Source organism: Anthonomus grandis, chromosome 13 (genome assembly GCF_022605725.1).
Source record: "Anthonomus grandis grandis chromosome 13, icAntGran1.3, whole genome shotgun sequence".
NCBI classification, from domain to species: Eukaryota; Metazoa; Arthropoda; class Insecta; order Coleoptera; family Curculionidae; genus Anthonomus; species Anthonomus grandis.
Genome location: NC_065558.1, coordinates 6,533,580 through 6,559,371, shown reverse-complemented (window position 1 = coordinate 6,559,371; position 25,792 = coordinate 6,533,580). Strand labels below are relative to the sequence as shown.

Genomic DNA, 25,792 nt, shown 5'->3' with positions numbered 1-25,792 from the left:
TTATTTATAAAAAGGAACCATTTAAGCGTTAGAATGGCTTCAAACATAAAGAGATCCAGAGCATCAGTGGATCGTAATGAAGTTTTAAATTTCTTTAATAATATTGACTTAGCAATTAGAGAAGTGAAAAGCTCAAATTTGTATAACTATGATGAAACCAACGTTACAGATGATCCTGGGTCCAGGAAGGTGGTAGTGCCAAGGAACAAGAAGAGAGTGGAAAGAGTTCAGGAGCATTCCCGGGCTACGATCAGTTTAATGATTTGTGGAAATGCGAATGGAGACCTTTTACCACCAATGGTTGCATATAAAGCTTTGAATCTTTATGACAACTGGAGGCAAGGTGGACCACGAGGAACAAAATATGCGAGCACTGCGGGCGGATGGTTCGACATGAACTTATTCGAAATGTGGTTCTTCCAGCTTTTCCTGCCTCACGTCGGGTCCACCAGAAAAAATAACGACCAGATAATTCTCGTTGGTGACAACCTGGCAAGCCACCTGGAGGCATGTGGTACAAATAACATCTACATAACTCCCTTCCCAGCCAATGCCACGCATTTAATGCAGCCCCTTGATATGGCCGTATTGCGCCTATGAAAAGAAAATGGAGAGAGATTCTCGATCAGTGGAGAAAGGAGTCGCGGTTCCAAGGCTGTATCCCGAAAGAACAGTTTCCGAACCTACTGGACAGATTGTAGAAAGGGGTAAGTCAAAATGTAGCAGAGAATCTCAAATCAGGATTTAGAGCAACTACTTTGCATCCTGCAAATCTCGACGAAGTTTTGAAGCGCATTCCTGGTGGACTAGAAGATGCAGACATCGAAAGAGTCTTAGACAACAGCTTTGTTGATTTGTGGACCCTGTAATAAAGACAGCAAAGACCCTTATTTTGAATGCGAATGGTGTGAGGATTCGGAAAACAATGAATCTCCAGTCGATGACAGTGATGCCGACAAGGACTTCCTGGTTGACAATAATAATTAGCCAATGTTACACTTGTCATTTTTTCAAAGAATATGCCTTATTTTACCAAAGTTTTGCTAGATAAAGTTTGTTTATTTTTTAATAACTTCTTATTAGGTCGGTACAATGTAATTTTTGTAAAGTTACAATGTACGGGGGTACATTGGGAAATGTGCTGAAATCGTGTGCAAGTAGCCCCAGTTTACGGTACTTTTCTCTATTTCCAGGGCTGTAATTCGGTATGTCCAATATCGTTTACTTACGTTATTTTGAAAAATACTAAGGGTTTCTGGCGCAGTCAGTAGGATAAAAAAACTTAATCTGAAGCTAAGCCAATCGCTAAAAAGCCATCAAACCAAAAAAAAAACAAACACAAGATGCAAATTTAAAATAAATTTAATTAAACAATAAGTATTTACATTACATAATTATATGAATATCGCAGCAATCATAATGTGGCTTAACAGAGCTATATACAAAATAATAATTACGTAAATTAATACGAAAACAATATAATAGTCATGCCGCAGTCGAAAGACCGTAACATATACATGGTGTTCTTTAAAGACGTGCTAATATTTAAAGGGGTGATTTTTGGACCCATTTTAAGAAAAAAAGTTCCTATGAACATATTATGTTCTCATTTTCACACCGCATCAGATTTTTAGGGGAGTAAAATGGTTTTTATTTTTTTAAGCGAAAACCATGCGTCGGCCGAAAAAAAACCAAGAAATCAAATTTGCTAAAAAGTGATTAAAGATTTTAAAAATAATTTTTATTTTAAGAAAAAGCAGTGGCGTCATATTTTTTCTTTAAAAATATTCAATAGAAGCCACTGGCAGAGTAAATATATTTTTTTGCACATCAAAAAATGCGTCTTGATGCACAGAATACATGTACCAAGTTTCATAAAAATGTCTACAATATTGTTTAAGTTATCAATAAAAAACTGATTTTTTTTGAAAACTTTAACACCCTGTATCTCAAAAGTTAAGACGTTTAGGACATATGTTCATAGGAACTTTTTTTATTAAAATATGTCCAAGAATCACCCTCTTAAATATTAGCAGGTCTTTAAGGAACATCATTTCTATACACAACCACAAGAAAAAAATCATAATATACAAAGAGCAAATTATAAGAATACTCGACTCAATTTTCGTTTATTTTATATATGAGTATATAGAAGTTTCTTGAAATAGAAAATTAATTTAAAAAAATTGAGGAAATGTATCTTTTTGCAATTTCTTTAGCAAAATCTTAATTATAAACATAAAAATCTTGACATCAAAGATGTTAATTCCGGACCTGTACAACTTGAAAGTCTGAATATTAGTCCGGTAAGGTTTTTTTACGAGTGGAGCATTATATTTAGTGAATTGGTTTTTGGCTACTCAATATTGAATGATAAGAATAGGTATTATTAATATTCACCGTTAAAATTAATCTAGCAACAAATTTTCTTTTATTTTTTTGTCTAAAAGAATCGTCAAAAGCCAAAAATTATTCAGCTGAGCAAAGTTATTTTCGCATACTCTTATACTCAGAATGTACACCAGAAACGTGTCGAAAGAGCAAAAATGAACATTTCAGCACATTCTTTTTAAATAACATCCTATTTGGCAAGCCTCTTAAATACTAAAAAAACAAATAGCACTTAGCGAAATTTAAACCCCTCCTCGGTTTAATTGCTGAAACACCATCGACAATCACAATTCCCTCAATAATCAATAATAGAGAGAGATCTTTGGTAGCCTAGAAATCCTAACTGATGTCCAACCAACACATTATCACATAATTGCCCCCCTATTAATACAACTTCATGAATGGACGCTGATGGTGCATACTGGGCATCGCGGCGGCGGCGCTAGTGGTCGCGATGTGACGTACCTCGTCCTGATCCGCCCTGTCCAGTCTGTATCTCGGTTTGTTGTCTTCGTATTCGCGCAGACGCTGCGTGTAACGCTCCATTTGGTCCCTTAAAGTGGCGTCCTCGCGCATCGCCGCCTCCTCGTCGAATTCGACGCACCCGACGCCGTCTAGACGCTCCAGGTCGATGTACCCGCGCCATCTCACGCACACCCCGTTCATTATGAAGGAGGATTTGATATTCACCTGAAACAAGGAAATCGGTTGGTTTGACACGTTCGGTTAATACATAAAGCCAGTTGATCTTTCATGTTAATTCAAGCATTTGATGTAAATATTGTGTGTCATTCGGGCATTTTTATTCCACGCTTTTAAGAGTCTTTTATCAATCAAATTACATAATTATCAATTTACAATAAATAAATCATTATGATAAATAGGACCATGCCTCGATTATGAAACCGTTAGCACAGGTGCAAACCTCTGAAGCAAGGCCCTCTTTTTTAAAAAAGAATAATAAATAAAAACAAAGAATAATAATAACTATTAACCTGGCCAATACAAGTACTTTTCTTAATACAAATTCAATTTTTCGTTTTTTTCTTTTAGCAGTACAAGAAATACCAGTGGGAGGTACGTAGGTAGACGCGCAAGGGGTGCAAACGAAAACGTGGCATGTAACAAATTCTACTTGTAAAGAAATTTTAGATGGAGGCGAGCGGATACCAAAGCCCCATAAAAAAAATTTATACAGCTATTTTCATGGATTTTAACACCTTAATTGTATTTATTTCAAATTAAATTAAGCATTCCATTGCTGTTTTTCAAGGAGATAATTTTGAATACATTTCTTAAATACTCCTATTGAAAATTGTTTAACATGCTCAGGCCAATTAATTCAAAGTTGAAAGGCTACAAAAACAAAAGATTTTTTGAAAAGTGTTTCTATGCTGTGGGACTCTAAATAAATCTATAAATCTAGTGTTATACTTATGAAGATGATTTTTAAAATTATTTAGTAAATATAGAGGCTCTTAGAGGCTTGTTTTGGAGTTTTTGTATAGAGCAGCTTAATGTCACGCAGGCGTTAAAGTATGGAGAAGCAATTAAAAAAAATATAGGGTAGTTGAGGAAATAAAAAAGGAATTATTGCCGGGACTCAACTACCTGGAATAAGTAAACAAACATTTAAATCGCCAAAGTCGCGTTAAATTTATACGCAAAAAGAGCAACCTGTTGCGGTCGCTTTTTCTTTGGGTTCTAATGCAAGACCTGAAAGAACTACATAAGCCTTCCTAAAATTGGACACTTGACTCCACTTTTGTCGCCGCATTAAACTATTTACACTAAAACATATTATCAGGTTACGTCCTCAACAACCTGTACCAGTAACGAATAATAAGCAACACCTAAAAAAAAAAGATACAAGCACATGGCCAATTGTGAAAAACTTTCGTATATCTAATAAATAAACATCCCCATGGTACTTCACCCTTACGGCGAAATCTGATCCGAAAAACGGCAGCTCTCCACCCCCAAAAGTCAACAACAATTAACTTACGAAAAGGTAACAATTTCACGGACAATCTGTACCATAGATCTTGCCTATTTAGAGGTGATTAGCCTAAGGTCTGCCCCCAATTTGGTAACAGGAAGTGACCATTTCGAACCATTGTTCCACAAGAAACGGTCGTATTTGTGCAATAAAGTTCCCGGAATGGCCCCGGTTAACAGACCAGATATATTGCTTTGGGACGTGTTAATTGATTTAGCTAGGGGATAAGGTGTAACTATTCGAAATGCCCCCGTAACATTAATGAATTATAAATCTTTTTTTTTTCTAAGCATCTGTCCGAGGGCGCGACCCATGTAATGCTCTACGGGGGGCATCTAAACACCTTTGAACGGATTTTATTTTTGTTATTATTCGATCTGTCACTGTTAATAATGTTATTCAAAACCCTTTAGAAGTAGGCTTTAATTCATCATAACTTTTATTGTATCAAAGGCGTTGCAAAAGTGTGGAGACATCATATCAGGATCGCCGATAAAACTTTGAATTCCCACAACATGTTCTCACCAACAACACCTCTTATATAGGTTCATTAACATCAAAATGGGCCTCCGAAACCCTTGTTAAAAAAAATAAATAAGTCCTTTCGGGGCAATAATTCAATTATCTGCGAAAATCCGCCCTCCCAGCACGCCACTGGACCGGGTGGTCCGATTTAGAACAAAACTCGCTCCTCTGTAGGCATAACTGCGCCGCGGGGTTGCTCGTGAGGAAAATTTCACCCTTCATTGAAATTGTAACTTTATTTCGGCCGATGTGTGAGAACCGGTTTATACCGGGGCAATTTAAAGTAATTTCTTTTTACTGTTTGGCAACGTTGCATACTAAAGGCTGTTCCAATAAGAACGCAAGATTTGAATTGCGCGCCATGTTTGACAGTCATCATGTCATATGATTATGATGTGACAGATGGACGTTAGTAAACATGGAGTATTACATGGTAGAATAACGCGTCCTGGTTGTCCTCGACTATTCCTAAAGTCCGCCTAATGTTCGGTCAAATTAATGTTCTTAATTCATCTACTGTGAAAAGAATAATCGAATAATTCGAAAGTACTGATTTGGTTATTGATGTGAAACACACGATATGAGCTCTTAAATGTCTTTCAGAACAAAACATCACACAGACACAGTGTGACAGAAAGGTCAGAGACGTCAATTCGTCATCGGGCACAAGAATTGTACATTTCAACACTTCAAACACTAAAGATTTATAGCTGCATGCCTACAAAATCCAACTGACTTAACAACGACTTTTGCTAGCAGACTATGAACAGCGAAGAGAACTCTGATTTGGCAAAAAAAATCATTTTCAGTTATGGAGGCCCATTTTTTCACCTACATGACTACGTTAGAAGGGAAAACTGTTGCATTTAGGGCTTGGAAAATCTATGAATGATTCATAAGAAAGCAATGCATCCATAATGTGTCAATGTATGGTGTGCATTATGGTCTCAGGGAATAATTGGATCGTTTTTCTTCGAAATTGAGGTAAAGGTGAGTGGTGAACGTTATCGTGCTATAATAACACAGTTTATTGTGCTTCATTTGCAAGCTATTTGTCGTGATGACATGTGGTTTAGCAGGACGGCGCCACATGTTGTACCACCATTGACGATTTTGCACGAGTTTGCTGCTGGTCGTGTCATTTCTCAATTTAATGACCAGAATTGGCGTCGTTAGACTTCTGGTTGTGAGGTTATCTGAAGTCACAGGTTTATGCCAATAAGCCTGCAATCATCAAAGCATTAGAAGCCGAAATTTGAGGCTGTGTCAATAAAATACCACCACTAACCATCCAATAACGTTATTGAAAACTTCATCAAAAGGCCATATACATATATGCACAAAGCCATGGCGGCCATTTAAAAGATATTTTGTTTTTTTACATAATTCATTTTCTAAATCAATAAATGTTTTAATGCTTTGCTACAGAAACCCATGTTTTATTGAGCACTTGAATCTTGCGCTTTAATTGAAACACCCGTTATGTAAAAAACGCCAAACGTTTGTCCAATTTTGTGGTTAGTTTAAGATATTTGTTTATTTCTCCCAGGCAGTCTAATTTCAGGAGCGACTTTTTTTTTATTTTTATTTTTTTGATAATAAAATCATAAACTTTGTTTTTTTTTTTAATCATTAGGGCCCACTGGATTCGTATTCTAATATTGCCTTGCCATTTAGTTATCTCCAACCACTGTGCGCAACTGTCATGGCGGCGTGTTACGTTAGGCAAAACGTCAAATTCGGGAGTTTTTAAATTATTTTTTACAATACAAACGGGCAATATTTGCTCTTTTAAAGCTCCTGGGCGAAATGCTTGAAGTCTTAAAAGGATATTTCACCCTTTCTGAGCCCTTATAAGACAAGTTTTATGCTATTTTTCATCCAATTTGTAGGGCCGGAATTTCCGAAATCGTAAAGCGGCCATATTGAAAAAGTTTGTTTGTTTACGTTGGCATGACAACTTTGATCGGATGGTTTTGACAATAGATGTGTGTGTATGTGTGTGAGAGAGAGAGAGGGAATCTTTTGAATAATCTTTAAATAACTATTATTAATTAAACACACTACGCACATTCATAAAAAAAGTAATAATAATTCGTCACGCAGTCGTAGAGCCTAATTGGGCATCGCTTAAGCCATTCAAACCCTAATAAAAAGAGAACCTAACTAATTGCCCTTCTCAGGCATTAACCTTATGCCGTTAAAAATGTTTCAAAAATTTCTTTTTCGTGGCCTAACGAGGGTTAAATTACCGCAATGGGCTCGTGCTTAAGGGGGTTGAAAAGGAAACCGAGACAGCCTCAAGTGGTACAACCGATCTCACCCATATGGTGGACCCGAACACGCGATATTCGTTTTTTTAACGTGAATTTCCAAAAGGTGACCTTAGGAGATGCGATATTTTCACGGTCACACTGAAATAGTCAATGAATAATAAATTAATTACGAATGTACGTGGTTGAACGCTTGGGAAATCCCCCCGGTGTTATTTTATTTCGTCTTAAAAACGATGGCGTAACTAAAGTTACTGGAAAAGCGCGTTTGTTATGTGCAACGAGGTGAATTTTAAAGATGCATGTTTTTGTATCGAGACCACGCTATCAATGATCGAATTACCAATTTTCCGTTAATAAAAAAACGATCTTAGAAGCCTTATAAGATTTCTTCGGTTACCGAAGGTATCGTAATCGGAAACTGACTTGGTGTATCGTTATAACGATATGCAAAGGTGATACCTTTGAGAAATGTAACGATAAAACAACCTCCAGTTGTCATGACAACGTAAATAAATAAGCAAACTTTTTCAGTATGGCCGCCACGCGACTTTCAAAATTCGAATCCGCGGTATATGAATTCGTTAAAAAGTTGCGTAAAACCCACTTTAGAACAGCCAAAGAGGCCGAAATATCGTTTTAAAGATTTCGGGCATTTACACTATGCCCTTAAAAAAGGCGGATACTTCCCCCTTTTATCATAAAAAATCGTTTGAAAATGCCCGAATCTGACGTTTAGCCTGACATATCAGGCCACCATGACAGTTGCGCACAGTGGTTGGAAATAACAAAATGTTAGGACAAGATTAGAATACGAATGCAGTGGGTCCTAATGAAAAAAAACAAATTGTGGGACTTTACTACTAAAAAAAAATACTTACATTCCTGACATATGATGCGACCGCCATGTTGAAATAATAAAATAATTAAATAAAATTATTTATCCTACATTGGGCCCTAATGATAAACAAAAAGCATTCAACACTAATTATTTTATTAATAACTGACCAATTTAAATAAACATATTAAATAAAATGACTCACATTTCGTCACCGGATATGAAACAAGTCGCCTTTCTTTTACAACAATTATTAATAATAATTAACAACGCGAACGATTATCGCTCGCGATGACGCATTAAAACTTCCCAAGGACTATAAAATTCAAAATTAGATTTTTATTAACATGATCAAAAAGTGATCTTTCATCGCATCTGCCAGCATAATACAGTTTTTGTCAACCTGGTTTATTATTATGCGCTCAGAATCTCTTTTGAATAATGTACGCGCGCGGTAAAGTGGAACGTGACTTAGCAACTATCGGGGATTTCTGATGGTAATTGGGAACCGGTCTTTTGTTTGCTACCGAACATTTGGCTCGGAGTTAATTATTTAATTTTTTCCGGGACGTTAATCCTGATTGGGTGATGTACCTCAAGAACGGTCTAAGTTAGAGGCAACTTTATCAATCAAGGTCGAGATTCTAGGAAAAGGATTTCACTAATTAGGGCACTGTTCATTGAAGGGGCTTTATTGGCAAAATTGTCACTATTTTTGCTCAACATTATTGGCCTGTTCAGTGTATTAAATCAAAAATGGCATAATATCGACTTCTCGACAATTATCCCTACATATTAAGTTAATAGCTTTAAAATAGGCCCAAAAAAAGGGGCCCCAAAGGGTCAATTTAACAAATACAACAAAAGGGGTTTTAATTTATGTCCTAAAGCGGAGCCTTTTTGTCGTTTTAAGACAGTTGCGAAGCGAGAACTCATTTTCAGTAATCATCTTTTTGTTCTTGGTCTGTGATGAAGCATAAAAGACGATTCGTCCGCTTTCAAATCGACATTTTTTTAAATCGTTTTCTACTCCAAATAATTCATTGTCGGGTTTTTCATCGCCATTCATCCGAACAGAGAAACCGGCCACGAAAAATGAGGTATTACGAATGACCATTAAATTACTGAAAAGAAATCAATCTTCACCGGAAATTGAATTTGCTGAATCATAGTGGACGTGATCTCATTAGAAACGTAAAGATTCAGTCCGTCAGTTCTTCATTCTCTTTTATTTATAAAAATCTCTTTGTTAAAGATATATGCAGAACCAGTTGGCCGATGGCTACTACGTACACTCTTTAAACTTTCACCCCCTGAAACCCTTTTTAAATTGATTGCGTGCCCTGCCCATCGCATGTATGCCATACGGGGTCATTCTTTAAGTCCGGTATTTTTGAAGAATGGAAATGGGTGCGGTTCTTTGATCTTTATAAGCTGGATCACAATGGCAATTGTTTCGATTTCTGACCAATTGCGATGCCCTACATTTGAATAACACGGTTTTCAGAAGGCACCTTTTTTTCAGTGAGTTTCTTTTTTGTATAATAGGTTGAGATTATTATTATTAATCGTCTCAACTTGTTTATTCTAAATAAAAGCATATTAGACCCTAGAAGGAAAACTAAAAGTGTACCCAAAAATTGATTCACAAATGTATGTTCACCCCACTCAAATAAAACTAAAAAAAAGAGCAACTTTAGACTGTCATCCTGATCAAATCAAATCGGCATCATTATAAACTAAAACCCGACAAGATTAAATTATCTCCCCCAAAAACCCAGTCGCCTAGAAGAATTTCTAGTGACTATATTGAATAGACCACCCTTAAGCTACACATGTAGGGATGATCCCATCCCTTCGCTACAGTAAGGGATGATCTTGTTAAAAGTGCTTAAAAAATTATATTCGACAAGATGCATGTTTATTTATTACGCGATCATTAGTGGCCCTCCCCAATTAAAATATAAAAACAATGGAACAAAACGCCTATTATGTCATTAAGGGACAATCAAAGGGCCGTTATTGTTTTTACTCCCCCGCCGGTGTCCGGATCCGTGTGCTAGTTAGCGCTGTTGTTGACTGGCTTCTTATGTTTTGTCACGTCAATTATAAAAACGGCGTCCATCAGGAGTCGGTTTTGTTTCAAGATGATTTGCACCCCGGGTGACACGAGCTCATTTTATTGTTAAGGACTAAACAGGGCAAATATTTACTGCAATTGGGGAATAGAATGAATCATTAGGAGGCATGGCAGAATTTATTCTATGAATGCTAGATCGTGTACTCTTTAAGTCAGAAATGGCAGAGAAGATGCAAGGAGTGGTATAAAAATTACTCTCTCTCTCTGTAGCTTCTACAACCTCTGGCCATTTGCCTCCATTGGTTTCTGTCCATTATAAGCTGTTCCACATTTAGTTCTCAGGTCTGCCGATAGGTTATCCCTTGGTCACTGGTCCATATACACTATGAAGGATTTTTCTTTCTGCAATTCTTAGTCTGTTTTCAAAGATTACTCAAAAAAAATATTTGTGGATATTTGTAGCACAATATGAACATTTTATGAACTTTCCATAAAACATTCATTAAAACATTCCATAAAACTGTCATATTTCTTAAATGGCGTGTCCATACCCTCGAATTTTTTTAAATTGAAAGTTACGAAAGGCAGGAAATCGTTGAATATTGGTAAATTGACGTTTTAGTTTCCAAAAAATCTCAATTCAAGTTAACAGCTAAATTAATTGATTTAAGTATTCTTAGTTTCTGGCCATTATAGTTGACTCGCAAAATAACTTTAATTATTTATAACTGTTTCCTTATTATATAATTCCGGGCAGTTAAATTAAAATTTTTCTGAGGTAAGTCAATTTATAATTCAAGGCATTTCTGCAGGAATTAATCTTTACGTCATGGATTCTATTTAAATTTGTTATCATTCCAGGCCATGATTTCTGTTCACTTTCATGTTGGATTTCTTACCAAATAAAAATCATGTATTTTAATACTGTTAATTTCAGGCATATTTACTATTTAAATAAACTATGCACTTTTTCTGGCAATTGAATAACAAACTCGGGCAGTATTAATGATTTATCATATAAATAGTTCCAGGCACTTGAAGCATGATTTTTTTTAATTACAGGTAATTTAGTCCTGGAGTTTGTGTGCACTTTACGTTTACTGCCTGTAATTAATATCTTCTTAATTCCAGGCAGTTGAGTAATTTTTTTTCAACTCACGCTATTGAATGAATTTTTTTAATTAATTAATTAACTATTTCAGATAAATGCAAGGATTTCTGTTTAAATTTGTTGTTATTCCAGGTCAAGATTTCTGTTCAGTTTTAGGCAGTTCACATAGATTTTCTACCAATTATTAATTTTTTCAGTAGTAACTCATGTATTTCGTTAATTTCAGGCATTTTTATCCACTCAGACAAAATGGAGTAACAAATTTAAGCTGTTCAATGGTTTATTATATACATAATTCCAGGCAGTTGATTTTTTCAATTTCAAGTAATTAAATCGTGTTTTATCGAGTAATGAAACCACAAGTTTTTCCTATTCTAGGCATTTTATCAACGAGGCAGTTGTGACATAATTTTTTTTTAATTTCAGGCAATTTAATCGTATTTTTCGAGAACCTCAATTTTTTCTTATTCCAGGCAGTTGAGTTGATTCTTTTTCAATTCACGCTATTGAATGGATTTTTTAGGCAGTTTCCGGCCATTATAGTTGACTCAAAATAACTTATTTATTACTGATGTCCTTATTCTGAGCAGTTAAACCACAATTTTTCTGAGATAGTTCATTTTATAATCCCTGAACTACTTCAGATAAATTCCAGGGTTTATGTTTACATTTGCTGTTATTCCAGGCCATGATTTCTGTTTAGTTTTAGGCTTGGATTTTCTATCATTTATGAATTTTTTTAGTAGTAACTCATATATTTCCTTAATTTCAGGCATTTTTATCCACTCAGGCAACATGGATTTTTTAGCCATAGTTTATTTCAATTTCAGGCAATTCAATCGATTTTTCGAGAACCTCAATTTTTTTTCTTTTTCCAGGCAGTTCAGCCCTGGAGTTTGATTGCAGTTCACGTTGCCTGCCTGTAATTAATATTTTCTTAATTCCAGGCAGTTGAATTGTTTTTTTTTTCCAATCATGCTATTAAATGGATTTTTTGGGCAATTCGAATATTTGAGAATTTTTAGTTTCTGGCCATTATAATTGGCTCAAAATAACTTTAATTATGTTTAAATTTGCTGTTATTCCAGTCCAAGATCTGTTTAGTTTCAGGCGGTTCAATTTGATTTCCTACCAATTATTAATTTTTTAAGTAGTGACTCATATACTTCGTTAATTTCAGGCATTTTTATCAACTTAAACAAACTGGCTTTTTTAGGAAATTGAATCACAAATTTACGGTCTTAAATGTTTTATTATATACATAATTCCAGGCATTCATGTTTTTCAATTTTAAGAAATTAAATCGTGTTTTTCGAGTAATTAAACAACAATTTTTTCCTATTCTAGGCACTTTATCAACGAGGCAATTGTGACATTTTTTTTAAATTTCAGGCAATTCAATCGTATTTTTCGAGAACCTCAATTTTTTTTTATTCCAGGCATTTCAGCCCTGGAGTTTGTTTGCAGTTCACGTTGACTGCCTGTAATAAATATTTGCTTAATTCCAGGCAGTTTAGTAAATTTTTTTTTCCGCTCACGCTATTGAATGGATTTTTTTGGGCAATTTCAAGATTCGAGTATTTCTAGGCACTTTATTACCGAGGCAGTTGATCCATGAATTTTTTTTTAATTTCAGGCAATTCAATCGTATTTTTCGAGAACCTCAATTTTTTTCTTTTTCCAGGCCGTTCAGCCCTGGAGTTTGATTGCAGTTCACGTTGACTGCCTGTAATTAATATTTTCTTAATTCCAGGCAGTTGAATTGATTTTTTTCCAATCATGCTATTAAATGGATTTTTTGGGCAATTCGAATATTTGAGAATTTTTAGTTTCTGGCCATTATAATTGGCTCAAAATAACTTTAATTATGTTTAAATTTGCTGTTATTCCAGTCCAAGATCTGTTTAGTTTCAGGCGGTTCAATTTGATTTCCTACCAATTATTAATTTTTCAAGTAGTGACTCATATATTTCGTTAATTTTAGGCATTTTTATCAACTTAAACAAACTGGCTTTTTTAGGAAATTGAATCACAAATTTACGGTCTTTAATGTTTTATTATATACATAATTCCAGGCATTCCATGTTTTTCAATTTTAGGAAATTAAATTGTGTTTTTCGAGTAATTAAACAACAATTTTTTCCTATTCTATGCATTTTATCAACGAGGCAATTGTGACATTTTTTTAAAATTTCAGGCAATTCAATCGTATTTTTCGAGAACCTCAATTTTTTTTTATTCCAGGCATTTCAGCCCTGGAGTTTGTTTGCAGTTCACGTTGACTGCCTGTAATAAATATTTGCTTAATTCCAGGCAGTTTAGTTAATTTTTTTTTCCGCTCACGCTATTGAATGGATTTTTTTGGGCAATTTCAAGATTCGAGTATTTCTAGGCACTTTATTACCGAGGCAGTTGAGCCATAAATTTTTTTTTTAATTCAGGCAATTCAATCGTATTTTTCGAGAACCTCATTCTTAATTCCAGGCAGTTGAGTTAATTTTTTTTTCAACTCACGCTATTGAATGAATTTATCAGGCAGTTTCAAGATTCAAGTATTTTTGGTTTCTAGGCATTATAATTGACTCAAAATAAGTTTAGTTAGTAATTATGTTTAAATTTGCTGTTATTCCAGGCCGTGATTTCTGTTCAGTTTCAGGCAGTTCAATTGGATTTTCTACCAATTATTAATTGTTTAAGTAGTGTTGTAATTAATTGTTGTGAATCTCAATTTTTCCTATTCCAGGCAGTTCAGCCCTGGAGTTTGTTTGCAGTTCACGTTGACTGCCTGTAATTAATATTTTCTTAATTCCAGACAGTTGAGTTAATTTTTTTTTCAACTCACGCTATTGAATGGATTTCTCATGCAGTTTCAAGATTCAAGTATTTTTGGTTTCTAGGCATTATAATTGACCCAAAATAACTTTAATTGTGTTTAAATTTGCTGTTATTTCAGGCCATGATTTCTGTTCAGTTTCAGGCAGTTCAATTGGATTTTTTACCAATTATTAATTTTTTAAGTAGTGACTCATGTATTTCGTTAATTTCAGGCAGTTTTCTCATCTCAAATAAACTTAGGCTTTTTCAGAAAACTGAGTCACAAATTCAGGCTGATAATTGGCTTAATATAAACGTAATTCCAGGCAGTTGATTTTTTACAGTTTGAAGTAATTAATCGTGTTTTTCGAATAGTGAAACCAAAAGTTTTTCCTATTCTAGGCACTTTATTCATGGATTTTCCAGGCAGTTGAACTTGATTTTTTTTTTATTTCAGGAAATTAAATCGTATTTTTCAAGAACTCTAATTTTTTCTTATTCCAGGCAGTTCGTAATTAATATTTTCTTAATTCCAGGCAGTTGAATTCGCTACGCTATTAAATAGACGCAGCTTAGGCATAAATTTTTTTCAAATTATCTTCCTTTCATTAAAAAAATTCCCAAGCCCCAGGGGCAACCTGTACGAATTCTTTGGAACCTAATGATGATTCACATAACCTCCAGGCTATAATAGAAAAACCAAATTTGCGATAAATCAGATTAAATTTGTTCCTAAGAGACCGAATGAATAATTCATAAATTAAAAAGAACCCGACTGATTTTGTCGTGAATTAAAATAGAGTGCGGCGCAATCAAAGTTATAAGACAGTGCGAGCCATATAAACCGTGTTTATTGTAACTCTGCCATACCCCATGCCTTTGTAAATAACTGTAAAATGGTTTATGACAAATCAGGCGCCTTTATACGCATTTATTTCATACAGTGGCGGCCATAAAGTATCAAAAACTCCCATAGATTCCATATCAAACTGATTTATTCCGAAGCATTTTCAAACGCGTTTCCTTAAATTGACTTTATTGGGGCTGCTTTAGATATTGCCTGCTGCTATCGATTGAAGCTGGCGATTTGTATGTTTTTAACTGATTTTTTACTATTTCCGACGCCTATGTAATACAGTCATTACGACGCTGCCTTTTTGTAAATAATCAGTGGTTAATCTTAACAATACCGGGTTTTATGTGATGACTTTTATATCATCGACGTCGCTTTGATATTTGATAGGACCGCGGCTAGACTGACTGATCTGGGTGCATCGCTTCCTTGTAATATGCCAGTTTGGTGTTAAAACCACCGGCCAACTGGAAGTTTCGTTTGTATATTTTTTCTTGCCAGAATCAATAAAATGAGTTTTTTTTCATCGCATTTAATGTCATTTTTCGTTTCTCCTAAGACACTTCTTGTATCTATTAAAAAATATATTAAAATATATTAAAATCATGTTCTTGTCATTTTCTCATATTTATTGTAATTTTTATATTAAATTGTCATTTTAATTTTTTTTTCTTTTTCACACATTTGATGTCATTTATAATTTTAGGCCACGAATTTGGAAGAATTTTTTCCACGATTTTTGGACTAATATTCCTTTTAATTCCGGGCATCTTAAACCCTTTCAAAGCTTAATCCTGGAAATTGAAATCCTTTTAAGGTTTTAATGTGAAATTCAAAGCCATCTTAAGTAATTTTGGAATCAATTTTAATTTCGTTAAATTTTATATAAAATTTTATTTTGCACATTAGAAGTCATTTTAGGCATCGTTCATGACATTCGAACGACATTTTTTGGAAGGTGTTTATATTTGAAACCATTTTAAATTGCTCTCTTGTATGCCACTTTTTTTATTTGTAGTTCGTTTTATTCATTAATTCTCGTATCCTTAGGCAGTCGAAGTTATTGTTTTTAATATTCCAGGCACTTGTAAGTCATTTTTTCTACATTCTAGACAGTTGAAGAATGAAGAATTGAATTTTATTCCAAGTACTTCAAGTAATTTTAAAATTCTTCCATGGCACAGCAAGAAATTTTTCTTTTTATTCCAGGCATTTGATGCCATTTGTAATTTTAGACCAAGAATTTGGAAGAATTTTTTCCATGGTTTTCCATGGACTCGTAGTCCTTTTATTCTAAGAATTTCAAAGTTTGTACCTGGAAATTAAAGCCATATGAAGTCATTTTGGAATAAAATTCAGTTTCTTTCAAATATATTTCAAATTTCATTTCAGGCATTCGACGTCATTTTTAATTTTTCTTAAGACAACTCCTGTATGTAATTTTTTATTCGTAGGTCATTTTATTCGGTATTTATCATATTTATTTATATAGTACATTAATTATTATAGTCGTAGTAATTTTTTCAATGTACCAAGCATTTGAAATCTATTTCAATTTTATTCAAGGGATTTGAAATAGTTTTATTTTTTATTCCAGAGAGCTTAAGTAATTTCAAATTTTATTTGATCAGGCCATTTAAAGTCATTTGTAAATTCTATGTCAAGTACTTCAAGTATTTGAAACTTCTATGCCATTTAAAGTAATTTTTCTTTGTATTTCAGGTATTTGATGTCATTTGTAATTTTAGTCCATATTTTTTGGACTCATATTCCTTTTTATTCCAGGCATTTTAAAGTTTATTTCTGGAAATGGAATTTCAAGGCATCTGAAGTCATTCATTTTAATTTCTTTCGAGCATTTGAAATCATTTTTTCTGTCTCTCAAGACAACTGCTGTTTGCCAATTTTTATTCGTAGTTCGGTTTGTTCGTTATTTATCTTAATTATTTATATACCACATTAGTTAACGTAGTTGTAGTTGGCACTACTACTATTTATTTATCGTAGTCGTTGTAATCCCATGCAACATATCATATATTATTATCGTCAATATATATTTATTCAACGATTATTTACTAAATTATTGGTTTTTGGTATGTTTATCAACCGCATATGGTCAATGAATATTTATTAAGAATGTACGTATATCATATACGATTCTGTTTGTGAAAGGGAGAAAATTTCCGTATTTAAAAAATTGACACGGGATTTACATATTTAATTTTTAAACTCGACTACTACACCTCAAATATTTGATGTAATTCTTCTGAAAAATCACTGTTTTCCGTCGATATTATCCAATCTAATATTGCTGTTTGTATACTAAGTATTTATAAATAAAATTATATCAAATTTAAATAAACAGTGTTATTAAATTAAATATTGAATATATAGTTTCTGCAAAAACATTGTTTTTCATCAACACAACCCTTACCCCCCCAACCACCCCAAACATTTACCCAGTAAGAAATTCTTTTGAAAATTCACCATTTTTCATCTATAATAATCCAATCCAGCTGTTAATCGTGCATATTATTTTGGAAAATAATGATTTTTTTAAAACAATTTCTTACTGGTAAGTTGTGTGGGGCGGGTGGGGGGGTAAGGGTAGTGTCAATAAAAAAAAGTTTTTTTGCAGAAAATAATTTTAAATTCCTCAATGCATATCATGCGGACATTTTATCCGATATTAATAATTGAAGCTCAACCAAAAATGTACATCTAGTGTAAACCAAAAATAACCGTTTATTTAACCATCGAGTGTTGCTTGGGATTTTTTCAATATTCCAGGCATTCGAAATCAATTTCAATTTTATTTGCAGTTAAGACCATTGTTTAGGCCTGAAAAGTTGAGTTCAATTGCCTGGAATTTTCTATAAATTTTTTCATTCCAGACCATTAAATTTCTTTTTTCAGGCAATTATTGTTATTTTTAGACTTCTCAGAGAAAATGTAGTAATTTAGAAAAAAATATCCCAGAAAATCGAGGATTATTGATTTTTTCCAGGCAGTTGAAACCATTCCTTAGGCTTTAAAAGCTGAGCTCAACTGCTTGGAATATTCTATAATTTTTTAATTCTAGGAACTAAATTTCTTTTTATTAGGCAGTTATTGTTATTTATAGACTTCTCAGAGAAAATACAGTCATTTAGAAAAATAATTCCCAGGCAATTGGGATCAACATTGATTTTTCCAGGCAGTTAAAACCATTGCTTAGGCCTGCAAAGCTAAGTTCAACTGCCTGAAATAATCTATAATTTTCTTATTCCAGGCGATTAAATTTCTTTTTTTTCAGGCAGTTATTGTTAATTTTAGACTTCCCGGAGAAAATATAATAACTTTTTGTATAAAACTTCCAGGCAATCAAAGTCAATATTGATTTTTTCCACGCAGTTAAAACCATTGCTTAAGCCTTGAAAAATGAGTTTATCTGCCTGGAATATTCTCGTATTTTCTTATTCCAGACAATTAAATTTCTTTTTTTTCAGGCAGTTATCGTAAATTTTGGACTTCCCAGAGAAAATACAATAATTTTTTATATAAAACTTCCAGGCAATCAAAGTCAATATTGTTTTTTTTCCAGGCAGTTGAAACCATTGCTTAAGCCTTGAAAAATGAGTTCAACTGCCTGGAATAATCTAACATTTTTTTATTCAAGACGATTACATTTCTTTTTTTCAGACAGTTATTGTTAATTTTAAACTTCTCAAAGAAAATATAATAATTTTTGATATAAAACTTCCAGGCAAGCAAAGTAAATATTGATTTTTTCCACGCAGTTGAAATCATTGCTTAAGCTTTGAAAGCTGAGTCTATCTGCCTGGAATATTCTAATATTTTCCTATTCCAGACGATGACATTTTTTTTTCAGGCAGTTATTGTTATTCTTAAATTCTCAGAGAAGACATTTCAAATTGTGTTTTAAGCATTTAAAGTCATTTTAAGCCATTTTTGCTATACTTCTCCCTTGGATATTTATTTCAAGTAATTTTTTTCTATATTCTAGACCTTTAAGGTTATTTTATTTTTTATTTCAGACATTTTAAGGAATTTCAAATTTTATTCCAAAGATTTGAAGTCATTTTAAGTTTCTTTTAAGTCATGTTTATTCTGTTATTTTTACGAAATTGCTTAGATATTGTTACATTTTTAGGTTCTACGTGAATTTTTAAGAAGTTTGACGCATCATATAATACTGGGCTTTAACCGTTCTCGAGATATAAATGATTGAAAATCAGCCCTTTTTTGAGGTTATTGAGGCAAAACTGCTTAACCTAAACGGTTTTCTCGGCCCAAAATTTAGTATTAAACGTGAAAAATATTGACATATGTCAAATACGTGTACAAATGTTAAAATTGGTGACATTTCACAGGTCATTTTAAAATCTATATGTTGATCCATAAGTTTATAAATGCTGTAACTTCTAAAATTAAAAAATCTTAAGCTTATTGGACGAAAATTATCAAATTTTGTATAAATTCACACAGAATCTGAATATATTATAATATATGGGTGTCCCGTATGTAATAATGAAGTTTGCATCCTATCGGGCATTTTTTTAATTAATGAGAAACCCGGACGTTCGTTATCGACACACTAGCTCGCGCCGTATTTTTTTCCTTTAAGAAATTCAATATGGCCTGAATCGATATTATAATAAGGCCTCGGTATAATGGTAATTATGAACATAACACGCTATATTGTGCCCGATCAAGAGGAAACGGGAAACCACTGAAAACACGATATTTTTTGGGGTTTACCGACGGTTTTCTAACCGCAGTCGAGCGTATTGTTATTCGATCGTGGTTATTTTTGTAAAATGAATAACAGAGGTTATAACACAGGTGACTAAATACAACCAGAAACTAAATATTTACAACGACGTTTATAAGATTGTTGTGAAAAAGATTGATAAAATACTTTGTTAGAAAACCATGAATACTCTTTACCCTCAGACGTTTTGAACTGGTCAAAAGCTTCTAAATATAGATCAATATTCAGAGTTTCTGTGGAATGATTGAAATTACCGTTCTTTTAGACAGTTGACGTTTTAATGGCAGGAATATTCCTCAGGCTCTAAAGACATCAATTGTCTGGAAGAAAAAAATAATTTTCTTCCAGACAGATGGTAAAATATATATGCCGGGGAAATTTACTCAATTTTCACCCTATAGCAAAAAAAAAAAATACAAACAAAATTTTCAAGTGTCCGCCAGTAATGAACATCTTCTGAAATTCCATGAGAATCGATAATCATTATGACGAAATCTACAAAAAAAATCAAATAATCGATGACTTATGAGAGCAAAACATTGACATCAAAAGGCATAAATTTCCTAACAACATAAGCCCATCTGACACTGACAAAGATTTATCTACTCGATAATTTCTAATATCGCAACCCCTTTAACGTTAAAAAAGTTCCGATTAGTAACAGCGGGACATCACCTGGGGGTGCCAATGTCTTTTAATGACACCCCAATTTGTCATACAACATCGTATATAATAACGGGGGTGGTAAATGTTCTTAAGCTTATTAAATTTTCCTTTAAACCCGCATTTTTTTTTGTACCTATATGTACGGATAACTATTTTAGGGTTGAAAAATATTAATAAATTTGCCTCGAGAATTTTAAACCTAAAGAATTTAATTCTAAATTTGATAGTTTTCATGCCCTGTTGAAGGATTTTGATCAGAGGAATTATAACCCAAATGGCTGCAATAAAATATGATTTTATTATTTTAGTTTAAAATAAAAATTCTGAATAGTAAAAAGAAATTGAAAATTTGATTTGGCCTGTATGAATTGTCGGCAATATCCCAATTTTTTTGACTAAAGGAACTACGTCCCAACTTCTTTTATTGCTACATTTTGTGAATATAACATTAGTTATCTCAACTCTTATGCAGAGGGTGCTCAAAGAGTTTTTGGGCTTTTGACCTAAATAAACACCCCAAAATCCCTTTATAAATATCTCTGAAAAAAAAAGAAATTTATCTCGGGAACTTTGCCCTAAATTTAATCCTTCTAATAGAAGCTCTAAGATGGAAATCCGACAAATTTTAATAATTTTTGAGGCCTGATTAAATATGATTATATTATTTTAAATAATCACAACTTTAATAATGTACTTAATAGTCAGGATCTTGAGCCTGCACTAGACTTGTTTAATACCATCAGCATTAATTATTAAGATAAAAAATATAAAAAATTAAAACCCTGCATAACGGAATAATATCTAGCATAATGAAAAGGGATAAAATGAAAAAACAAATCTTAGAGCATAATACTTATGAAAATAAAATATACTCTACGCGATATATCGCGTAATATTTTATATAATTTAATTAAAAAATGTAAACATGACTTTTATAAAAGTGACCCTAAAAAATTATAAATTAAGTTATATTTCAGGCACCAGGTTGCAATTTTGTAAAATATGACACTTAACATTTCCCATAATAATAAAAAAATTAACAACAGAATGAAAATCGCTTATTTTCCTAACGATGGTTTCATAAATATTGGGGATGATATATTTAAAGAAATAAAATCTCCTTCGAATCTCATAAAAATCAAACCAAATGCACCATATTCTATGGTTTTAAGCCCAACAAATATAAGTGAAATTATCAAACAAATTACAGGTCTAAAAAATTCCTGCGCGTCAGGTCTACGGTCCCCCAAATCTTTTAAAGTTGCTATTGTTAAGCCGATTTACAAATCTGGAGACAAGTAAATAAGTAGTTACCGTCCAATTAGTATTATCCACACATAAATCCATAATCTTTGAAAAATATTTAAAAGATGGATTTTTTTACTCAAAATCAAATCTTTTCTGAAAGGCAACTTGGTTTTATGAGTGTACTTAGCACAACGGTGAATTTTTTCACTATTTCTAACTGTGTAGTCTGGATAATGATAAAAAATTTCTCGCTATATTTTTGGATCTAGTCAAAGCATTCGACACAGTGCCTACGAATGAATTTATCATTTTCTCCCAGACAGTTGACGTTATTTGGCAGGAATACTCTTCAGGCTCCAAAGACCTTAACTGCCTGGAAGAAAAAAATTATAATTTATTGAAAATATGTTGTCTTTAAGTGTTGGAGTCCTATGTTGTAAGGAGCTGTTTTGAATGTATTTGGGGACTACCTTAAAGGGTTCAGTCAGTTAAAATTCGTCAAACTATAAGTCAAGAATTAGTAGTCAAAATAGGAATTCCCCAGGGTACTATGTACTTGGTTCAATTCTCTTTGTAGCCTAAATTAATTCTCTTTTGACTAATATTGCAATAAAAAATGGAACTGCTATTGTGTTGATGACACAGGATTTTCTCAGGAGATACTAGGGACTCTGTAAGGGATGATGTCATTGATTGCATTGGTAAACTCAAACATTGGCTAAACTCTTTCAGATTATCATTAAATATCACAAGAAACGAACTCCATTTCCCTCTCATCGGCGAGTCATTGTGGGTATATTGATGTTAGTCATTTGGGCATAATGAGACCAACACCCCAAATGGGAGGATCATATATTAAGACAAAATAATATAGGAAAGTTAATATCTAAATTTTATACCATAAGGGAAATTTTAGGCCGATATATGTTGATTCCGATTTATAGGGGCATTATTGAATTATTGCTTCGGTATGGTGTGGTTGTTTGGGGAGGACTGTACCAAAATGCACTGTACAGCTTAACTATAGCTAAAAACTATATATTAAGAGTTATTTATAGAAAAAAATAGACCCTATTCTACCAATTTACTTTACTGTAGGTGTATTTGATCTGCAGTCACTGTATTGTCTGTCTACTTGTATATATATATATATTTTTTTTATGTTAGGTGTTTTGTGTATGTTATGTATGTATCTGGTAATGCTCTAGTCGAGCGAAACATTTCACCTTTGTCATTTTATTAAATGTTTCTGTGATGCTATACATTTTCTGTTTTTACCTTTTATAAAAGTGTATAACCAGCATCTTTGGGATAATGGATGAATTTTTCGAGTACTTGGACACAAATCTTAAAAAAATAAAGACTTCATAAGCCATAGCTACCAGACAAGGATAAATGTTAACAGAAACTTTGTTACACTTCACCCAAAATCTACAACTTACTACCACCTCACATAAGGCAAATCAACAATTTGAATAAATTTGATGTTGAATTTAGAACTTATATAAAATGAATATTTAAGTACTTTATCACATAAATTTTTAGCTAAATTGTAAAATATGTTTTTTTCTTTCTTTGGTGAAAACGTGTATTCCTTTTAGTTAATTAAATTAATTGCGATACATTGTATTACTTTAAAGTGAAAACGCTCTGCACATACGGGTATTTGGTAACCTAAGTGCAGCAGTTTACTCTCTAAAAGTATTCAATTACATATATGGACCAATTTTATAATCTTATAAGCTTTTATCAAATTAATATAATAATATATATTTAAGTTTAAAATTAAAACCCTAATTATTAAAAATAAATTGAGAATTGGGATTGGCCCGTATGAATTTTCGGCAATATCTCAATTTCTTTGGAAAAAAATCCTAGGTCTAAAAATATACCCTGTTTGCACAATTTTGGCAACAAAAAAAAATTATTGAATCATTTTTGAGCTCATCTGATGAAGGATTTTAATCATAGGAACTACGTTCCAACTGCCTGGCATAAAATTATATTTTTTTATAGCTACATTTTGCCTATATTTCAGTTTATATGCAGAGGATGCTAGAAAACATTGACTTAAATAAACACCTTGAAATCCCTGTTTAAATATTTCTGGACCCAAAAAAATGAGCAATTTCTGAGCTAATACACCCTATACACACGGATAACCAGTTTGAGATTAAAAAAAAAGAAACATACGTTTCCATGTCGGACAGTTAACAAGGGAGTTAACACGCCTTACCTTTTGTCTACCCTTTTATTAATAGACGGGATTAAAATATTAAAGGGTAAGATACCCTCATTAACGGAGGGTCAATTTTTTGACACCGACTGGAAAAAAAAACAATTAATGGGCCCCTGTTTAAGATCCCATTTATGAAACACGTTGTCCATTTGTCATGCTTTGTTTTGCGACTGGCCCCTCGTCGTTATATTTGTTTTGTTAATTTCACCGACTTAACACCGTGCGCGCATTCGGTCTGGGATTTTTCGTGAGGGTAAGATTTAACGGTTCTATATGTAGTAGAGTTAGTGTAGCCCACCTGTGCAAATCACCGAACCATCCCTTCCGAGCTAGATCTTCAAAAATAATATAATAAAAGCATTTTTAATCCTGGCGGATGGTTTTTCGACAAAAAGGCTCCCTGTGTGGCCCCACTGTTTACAGTTTTCATAAGTTCTCATATAGGGCGAAAAATTAGCAAACAGGATTACGAGGGCTTAACCATTCTTCCGGATGCTTTAGTCCTCGATTGATGTCTTTAACAGATGGATGGGTCTCGAGTTATAGTTGAGTCCGTGCCCCACACAGCTTGAGGTATTTCTTCTGAAATAAATTAGCAACGGTGTGATTTATGATGTTTTTGGTATGCTCGGGATGAGTGAAATTGTTCGGTTCGGTTGACCTAGATTTTTACTTTTTTTGGGTTTATTAAAGTGTCTTTGCTGTCCATTTTTAAAGATTCATCAATTCAGTGTGTTTTTGTGCAGTAACTTAATCATTCATTTTATGGCAAACCAACATTTTTGAAGTTTTCTCACTTGTCAATTTTTTTTTAAATTACTTATAGCAATGATATTTTAATAAATTCTTTCTCTTGCTTCAGAATCAATTGCTTGGGCAAAAACAATACTTCTCCAGAAACTATGAATTGTGGAATATGAATATTTTTTTCTGAGTCTTAAGTCCTGAATATCTTTTTGAAAAGTTAATACCAAGAAACCAGGTTCACACTCGAAATATTAGATACAATATCTCTGTTCGAGCGATCTTTTACTTGTAATGCCGTTAAGTTCTTTAATACTTATAAAACAATATTTAAAACTTCGTTAAATGTGTATAGGAAATATTAGAGACTTTTGTTTTTAAATCAATCCAAAGTATAGTCTAGTTTTCTCGAAGATAAATATTTTATATATAATTATTACTTTTCTAATTTTTTTCGTTTTCTCCATTTAAATTGTGATTGTTAGGAAGGTTAAGAGTTAAAGAGTAGCTCTAAGCTAATCTTCGCCTGCTTTGGTTATGTAGTGTTAAGTAATATTGTAAAATTAATATTGCTTTTTTTAATATAGAGACATCATTCGGCCTGAAGGCAAGATGAATTTTGCTATGGTAGATTTAGGAACTTTCGAACAATGTTGCATGTATTCAGTATAACAGATTTCTGTATAGTGACAGTCGTCCAGGAGGAAAGATCCAATGCATTAACGTTTTTGGACAGTGTTAAAGGAACAATTCCGTGGATGAAATAACTAGAGGGAGTATATTATTATATATATATACATTATCTTGCCTCCATTGTTGTTTTATCTCGTGAGCCAGATCTGCGTATTTAGGACATTATTAGTATTTGGCACTGCTATGTCAAGTATAGAAAGGTTTTCTTTTGGGCTTTGTTTATTAAGATGATATCTGGTCTGTTTGAAGTCAGCGTCCTATCGGTCAAAACAGTTCTGTCCCAGTAGAGGCGAAAGTCGTCATTTTCAAGTACAGTTTCTGGTTTGTACTGGTCATAGGGGCAAGTTTCGCCAATTAGATGAATAATTTTTGCCACACAATTGTCGGTGCAGATATTCGGCAGCTGATAGAGATGTATTATTATTATTATTATTATTATTATAGTTATTATATGAATAATGGAAGTTGCTTGTTTCTTCCAGGCAGTTGAATCATTTTCCAAGGACCCTCATAAAATTTAATTAATCTCCACTGCCTGGAAGAA

At 33.0% G+C, this 25,792-nt stretch overlaps 1 protein-coding gene across 1 annotated transcript in view; it reads right to left on the bottom strand.

The window, feature by feature from the left end:
* The window catches only part of LOC126743974 (protein big brother-like), an 80,267-nt gene that overhangs the window by 37,453 nt on the left and 17,022 nt on the right, over positions 1–25,792 (bottom strand). Inside the window, exon 3 of the mRNA XM_050451269.1 lies at positions 2,857–3,081. Within this exon, the coding sequence (XP_050307226.1) occupies positions 2,857–3,081 (225 nt within the window). The remainder of the gene's footprint in view (positions 1–2,856; positions 3,082–25,792) is intronic.